The sequence below is a fragment of the Coregonus lavaretus genome (genome assembly GCF_964263955.1).
Source record: "Coregonus lavaretus genome assembly, contig: HAP1_SCAFFOLD_123, whole genome shotgun sequence".
NCBI lineage: Eukaryota > Metazoa > Chordata > Actinopteri > Salmoniformes > Salmonidae > Coregonus > Coregonus lavaretus.
In genome coordinates this window covers 635335-642821 of record NW_028165834.1, presented here as the reverse complement: position 1 = coordinate 642821, position 7487 = coordinate 635335, and the positions used below count along the sequence as shown (strand labels likewise).

The 7487-nt window shown below is 43.6% G+C and overlaps 2 protein-coding genes across 2 annotated transcripts in view; one reads left to right on the top strand and one right to left on the bottom strand.

Moving 5' to 3' along the window:
- Nucleotides 1–1062: 1062 nt before the first annotated feature.
- On the bottom strand, nucleotides 1063–2666 carry LOC311115388 (uncharacterized protein C21orf58-like; the record flags this gene model as incomplete). Its single annotated transcript, XM_084190566.1, is given in 8 exon segments — nucleotides 1063–1253; nucleotides 1381–1497; nucleotides 1580–1694; nucleotides 1812–1914; nucleotides 1916–2001; nucleotides 2099–2172; nucleotides 2302–2359; nucleotides 2610–2666. Coding segments are annotated over 8 exon segments (801 nt in total).
- A 2002-nt stretch (nucleotides 2667–4668) lies between these two features.
- Nucleotides 4669–7487, top strand: part of LOC311115414 (uncharacterized protein) — a 35452-nt gene continuing 32633 nt past the window's right edge. The window contains exon 1 of the mRNA XM_084190593.1: nucleotides 4669–4834. Within this exon, the coding sequence (XP_084046719.1) occupies nucleotides 4787–4834 (48 nt within the window). The 5' untranslated portion in view covers nucleotides 4669–4786. The remainder of the gene's footprint in view (nucleotides 4835–7487) is intronic.

Genomic DNA, 7487 nt, shown 5'->3' with positions numbered 1-7487 from the left:
TGTTCCTCCCTCTCTATCTCTACCTCTCTGTTCCTCCCTCTATCTCTACCTCTCTGTTCCTCCCTCTCAATCTCTACCTCTCTGTTCCTCCCTCTCTCTCTACCTCTCTGTTCCTCCCTCTCTCTCTACCTCTCTGTTCCTCCCTCTCTCTCTACCTCTCTGTTCCTCCCTCTCTCTCTACCTCTCTGTTCCTCCCTCTCTCTCTACCTCTCTGTTCCTCCCTCTCTACCTCTCTGTTCCTCCCTCTCTCTCTACCTCTCTGTTACTCCCTCTCTACCTCTCTGTTCCTCCATACCTCCTAACTTCATCTTAACTCTGTCTCACCCTCTAGCCATTTTCCTTACATGGGAAAGAGTGTTTTCAAATCCAAGTGTTTTCTCTGTATCCCATCCTGCCTCTGTACCGGAGTTGATCATGTTAATTAGACGATAATCATGTTTGTTTCATATGCGTGCAGAGGGTGTTTGTGTGGACAGACTTCAGGGAGTAAAAAAATAATTTATGGATAATTTGACTACTAATATGTCATACATTACTTTTATAAATGACGGTTAGACAATGAATGCGACTGTTTTGCATTATGAGTTTATTTGATTTCCTAACTAATCTGATGTTTTTGCTTTTGCTGAAAGAATACAGTATAACTTCTACTTGTGGTATGGGTCAGTGGCAAGATGCAAGGTTTTACAGATTAAGTTTTGTGTTTTGGATTAAATACAGAATAAAACAGATTAAGATGCATGTTTGCGAATCTTGTTTTATTGATTTTCAAGTCATGATGCATGTTTACAGACCTTTATCTTTTGCATATTCTCTTTTGCAACCACGAATCATAGTAGGCCGACACATTTACATGTTGCTAGTGCCAAGAAGCAAATTCTCCATACAACCATCATATTTGGCTATACCAAAAAAAATGCTTATCAAACATAATATCAATGCTTACATTTTATATTTACAATCAATCATCTTTATACATGTGTATGTATTTGGAAATATGAAATCCTCACACACAATACAATATGTCAAGATAGGGGTTGGGGAATATTGTTTAGGGTTTGGCTAATACATGTTGAGTGGGGGCAACGTGATGGGGCCGGTCACATGCTGCACGGACGGCATATGAGCCCCGCCCTGCCCTTCAGGTAGTGATGACATCATCGAGGGCCACATGGGATAGCCAATGGGAGGGAGCGATTGGGCCTGGGGGCTGTAATGGTGGTGGTGGACGGCATTTCCTCTTGGTTTGACCACTGACCTCACAACAACATCCTGGATGAGGGCAACATCAAGATAAAAAAAGTAATAAATAAAATAACAAATCCAAAAAGGCATGATCTTGGGTATGTGGGTGACAAATGATGTGGGTGTGTGTGATACTGACTTGTCCTGGGTTAGGGGGTGACAGGGCCATGGGAGGTATTGCTTTCAGCATCATGTTGTGCATAACGATCTGATGCATCTGAGCATTCTGCATCAACATCAGCTCCACCATGTCTAACACACACACATACATGAAAATGAACATTATGCACACACACACACACACACAAGTAGCCGCATTTGTGTGTGTGTTTACCTTCTTTGATGCTGCTAGACCGTGGTGCAGGGTAGGGCTGAGGAGGGGGTATCTGTTGTATGAGGGGCTGTTGCTGTGGTAACTGCTGTATGAAGGTAGTAGGCTGCTGGGGCAACTACAGACCAAGAGAGAAATTGTATCAGCTGTCTGTGTGTAATAGAGAGAGAGAAAAAGCAGAGGGCGAGAAAGAGAGGAAGACAGAGGGAGAGAAAGAGAAGGATTTTTGTCTCACCATTTGTTGGATGATGCGTGGGGGCTGTGGCGGGGCGGGAGGGGGTGGAGCGGGGGGTGCAGGGGCAGGCTGGTAGATATGGATGGGGGCCGGAGGAGGGGGCAGGAGGAGGAAGGAGGTCTGGGCGGTATCGTCTCCCTGTCCCACCCCAGGTGTGAGGTCTGCTCAGGTCCTCCAACATGTGCTGCTCCTGCAGGCAACACACACACAGATAAAGTCATCATGTGAGTTTGATGATGATGATAATGGTGATGGTGATAAATAACTTAATAATAATGATGTCATACCCTCAGTCTTTGCAGCAGGTCCTTTTTTCGTCTAAGCACGCTGTGCAGCGCATCCGCCTGTCCATCAAAACTCCCTGGCCAATCAGAATTAGGAATAAAATAACATCAGACAACACAAACTCACACACAAACGAACAATCAGGGTTTGCTTGTACTTCAACGTTTCATTACAAGCTTTCTTTTCAAACATTTTGTAGTCTTACTGGGGGATAGGACGGACTCTGCTCTGCCGTCCATGTTGTCCCTCTCATTCTCCAGTCTCTGTGGACATGCCATGTTGTCCCTCTCATTCTCCAGTCTCTGTGGACATGAAGACAGTCAGTCAGCACGTTAACCAACAAGAGGCCATGTGCAGCCAAAACTCACAACATTCCAAAAGATTGCCTCTTTTACTACACTTTGTTACACTCATAAGTTAAAAACATGACATTTCTGTCTGTCAAAGTAAACGATCAGATTATTATTTGATATCCCAACCTTTAAAAACTAAATAAATCAAATAATCAATGACCTTCTCCAGCAGCTTGAGCTTGAGTCGGGTCATCTGATCAAGCATGGGATCAGTCATTCTGAGAGTACTGAATTCTCCACACTGTGAAGTAGGCCACACACACACATACGGCAATAAGTGACTGAGGGTCGCCGCTATACAACCCCCCCCCCCCACACACACACACACACACAAACACACAATTTACCTGTAGCTCTTTAGAAATATGTCACACACCTATCGATCAGCTCTCAGTCTCTACGCTAAACTGAGACCACTTACCTGGTTACTAAGCGACACACCTGTTTATGCCAACCAAGCCACGCCTACTGCTTGGTTACCGTTCCTGGTTTTGGTCTTAATCCTAGGTTACTGTTGACCATCTGAGCCTACACAAACAGTGTATTTCTCTTGAACAACAACCCAATAAGACAATTAAAGAAATGTAAAAGTAATAGTCAGTGAAATTGTTTAGGATAAGAATTGAAAGTAATATATGCAGTCAACACACAGAAAGTTAGAAATTGGTATAAACTTGGGTGGTCATTTAATCATACCAGATTGGCACCCAAATAGGGTCTGGAATGAGAAGCTCTGGGCTGAAAATTTATAAATTGAGTCTTTATTGGAAGGATATGTAGTGGAGGTCTTCTCCTGTCCAAAAAGTTGGACCCGGACCCAGGGGCGAATTTAGTAATTTGGAGGCTCCAGGTAGAGGCCAGTCTGAGCACCCCCCCTTTCCTAAAACAAGAATTGTCCACCTCAAGGTTCAGCTGTCAGAGATGTGACCACTACATGTATCAGGGCATTGCATGCATAGGCCTATTGGCTTAGGTGTCCACTGTATGATATTAACATTTTAATAAATATATATAGCCTATATAAAAGAAGAGAAGCTTAGGCCTAACCCCAGAGAAATAGAGATAGAGAAATGCCAATGGCATGCTACGACACCGACATGCATTTCTTTATGACAGATGTCTACTGCGTCTGCAATACAGATATAGCCATACAGAAGGAGGCTAATTCATAAATGTTTTATCAGAATATTTTGTATAAAGATAAGCATTATATTGTTAGATTACAGGAGTAACTCTGGTAGGCCTGAAACAGTCTTCCTCACCTCAAGTTCAACTGTCGGACTCAGTTGGAGCGCTGGGGCGCACTGCCGTCATATCATAGGCCTAAAGTAGCTAAAGCTTAATAATAGCCACACCATACCAAACCTTAACAAACATTTCTAAACTTTATTAGGGTAATATCAAAAGTAAGTCCAACCATTGTTTATAGGGAAAATATGAGCAGAAGAGCACATGTAAACCAGTGAAAAAACGCACTACCCTCCCCTGTCCCCAATAAAAAAAGCACACAACCCTCCCCGAAGCAAAAAAAAAAGTTTGACAACCCTCCCTATTTTGGACCACCCCTCCCCCAGTAAATCAGATCAGCTCTGAAAAAGATCTGACTGAAAAGATTAGAGGGAAAAATATCAGAATTGTGATGCCTGTGTAAATGCAACTAAACAGGACCCAACCTGCACAAGTTTGAATTTTGGACCCGGTCCTGGTCTCGGGTATTTTGGTTCGGGTGGACACATGAAGAGCTCTAATATGTAGTTAGTGGACTAAATCCGTAGTCAAGATACCTCAGTTAACAGTTGAGCATGGGACACACAAAGCTATGCTGCTACTGGTTAACTAATTTCCCCCGGGCATTTAGTGCGCCGTTTGCATATGTGGAGTAGTCTGTTTAAAAAGCTTAATGGAGCCAGTCAAATACAAGCACACATTTTTTAAAATAGAGGTGTATGGGTGGACACTATTTTTGTAACTCTCTACATGTATTGGCTAATTCCCCTATCAATCAAAGTTTAGCTTCACCATTCAGTCCTCTGATTGGTTTGTAGCTTGTCAGTCAGGGACTGTGGGAGGGAGTTTTTACAGTGAATGTAAACAGTTAGAGAGCGTGAATTCCATTGGCTGGAAAATTCGCTCCGAGTGTGTTGATTGGCCATATTAGCGGAGGAAACTTGATAAGGGCGGTGCTAAAACGCCATGGCGGCCATATTGAATTTCATATTGACAGTTGTTCCAAAGATTTTGCAGCCGAGGCACGAGAAAGTGAAAGGTTTTAGTGGAATAATCAGCGACTTCAGGACATTTGTCCTTAACTTTTAATGGTTGTGTTTCAACCAAGACATGGACGAAGATGAACGACAGAGGAAACTAGAAGCTGGAAGAGCAAAGGTTTGTAACGATTCATGGGTAATGCATCAAAGTAGCTATCTAGCCAACAAGCTAACCTAGCTAAACTTATCAGGATCAGCAACATTGTCGTACAATAAAGTAACATCTTGCAATTGCTTGATAAAGGGCCTTGAGTAAGTTCAAGTTTTATCGATTAATTTAATCGCTAACTACATTACATGTAGTTATGGTTAGCCGAATCAAAACTAGCTACAGTAACTAGCTAAACTCTTTGTTATTCATGAATTATAATGCCCTTCCTTGTGGCTTGCTAAACAAATGTTGGTATTGTTCTACCGTTGACTCACCAACCCAGCTGACTTTATATTGCATTACATTTTACATTTTAGTCATTTAGCAGACGCTCTTAACCAGAGCGACTTACAGGAGCATTGCCTATTCAACTACTCCATTGGCTCATCTACTATTTTAATAACTTACTTTGATGACTGACTTAACTAAATGCACCCAGTTTACTACTGTTTATTAACGTAGTTAGCAGTTGGCTAGTTGCTGTAGAAACGGTTTCTTATTGAGTTTGCTACCCCAGCCCAAATATATTCCCCTTCTGTTTACTGACTAGTGTGGGCCGCTTACTGGGAGAGTATCATCCCTGCTTGCCAAGTCGATGCAGGTGATGATGGCAGCCAGGATTTGGATCGTCTGTGTATGTGGTTGCGTTTAAGATACACATTCTCTGCACAACTCTGCGCAGATGATCCGATATTTGCAATGCCTGGAGAGGTGTGAAACACTACCACTAAGGTTTAAAATCTCAGGACCAGACAGGTCAATGTAATATAACGACCCTATAATCCGCGCAGACCTTAGCGAAAATGTATTGACCTAACACCTGAGTAGCAAGCGTTGCACTCTGCGCGCATCAAACCTGCTATTCCCCACAACGGTGTCAATATCGCTTCGGGTATGACCTTTGCTTGGGGTGGCTTTCTCCCAACAGTTGTTGTTCATTTAGATTCGCATGTGCTATAGAATATATGGAATCTGACAGCCTCACCAGAGTCTTGAACGGATGCGTGATCTACCTATTTTTGTTACACCTCAAACCTGGCAGCTGCTGTTGGTATGAAGACTTTGTTCACAGGAACTTAATTGATAAACCACTGTTATTCCTTATGACAGAAATCCACCAACATGCAGCGCAGCCAGTCGGTAAGCGAAGTGAGGGGGTAGCGTGGTGTGAGATACAGGCTCTTGGGTTGTGGTGATTCTGTCTATTGATCTAGAACAGGGGTGGCCAACCTTCCTCCAGGAGAGATACCTGGTATTATTCAGGCTTTTGCACCAGCCCTGCTCCAACACACCTGATTTAGCTAATCAAGGTCCTGGTGAGCAGCTGATTAGCAGCAGAAGCCTGCAGTAGCTCTGCAGGAAGATGGTTGGCCACCCCCTGATCTATCTATGGGATCTATTGATCTGTTTTGGGATGTTGTTGAATCATCACGGTCTTCAGTCTCATTCTCTGATTTTCAATGGGATTCTGTTTTGCAGGTGGGACACATTTATAAAACGTTGCAGATAGAAATGCACCACACAGAGACTTCTGTTCATTTATTTCCACATGATTGAAGTTGTCCCCTTAGACACTGATCCACCATCAGTCTTCAGATGTCCCCCCTAATGGTTGAATTAGTGGAGGGCTCTGATGTCATAGCAGGTGTGTCATTGTGAACACACACCATCAGATGGCGCCATGACACTAAAGCTGGCTGAATAGTCTTAAGTAGAATAGAAAAAAGGGTGCAGTTTCAGACATAACAGAATACATTGGATCCCAGTATGCCTTCTATTGCACTTAGCATCCCAACCCTCACATGGCACTTCTGAGGGAGCTAATATGCCCTCAAATATAGCAACAATATTAGAAAAGTTGAAAACAAATCAACAAATGAGCATGACATAGGCTACAGTAGGCTTTTTCATGCTGTACTGAATTGTGAATTCGTCAGTTAGCCACTTATGGCAGCTGTTGCTATGGTGACGTGCCACGTCTGCATCATTTGTCTTTTGCTGTGAGGCAAACCAAGCTCCCATCTTCAGTTTGAACACAAATAGCCTACATACGTACACACACAGCTGCCTGTCTGATAGTGTTATTGTGTAGAGCAGCATGTTCGACTACAGCCAAGTCTAGCCTCACTTTACTACAGACCCAGAAACAGGAGGTGGAAGATGGTGAGTGGGAGTAGAGTGGGTGTGTACAGTATCTGCTGAAAGCAGGACAGACTTCAATCGAGTAGAACCGCCCACATGTCGAGATCAGGCATTGAAACACACACACACACACTCACACTCATGTGTTTCAGTAGCACTGCTCAATGCAACATGAGTCCTGGGGCTGGACATGGCATGGGTCGGCTTGTTACGGGTTTGCGTGGGTTGGAACAAAACACGTGCTACCACACTGACACACACTTTGGGCTCTGGACAAAGCTCCTCCTGCGTTCATTGCATTACACTACCATCCCAACCCCCGGCTGGAGGTTGAAGTGTCATATTGAGAGGTGCTCTTCATTGAGACTAGTGCACTTGTCTGCTGTGTGTCCGTGTGTGTGTTGTCTCATCTGTGTGTGATTGATAGCCTGTTGAGTGAGGACTGATTGGTCTGACGGTTTGAAAGGGATGGAAAGGG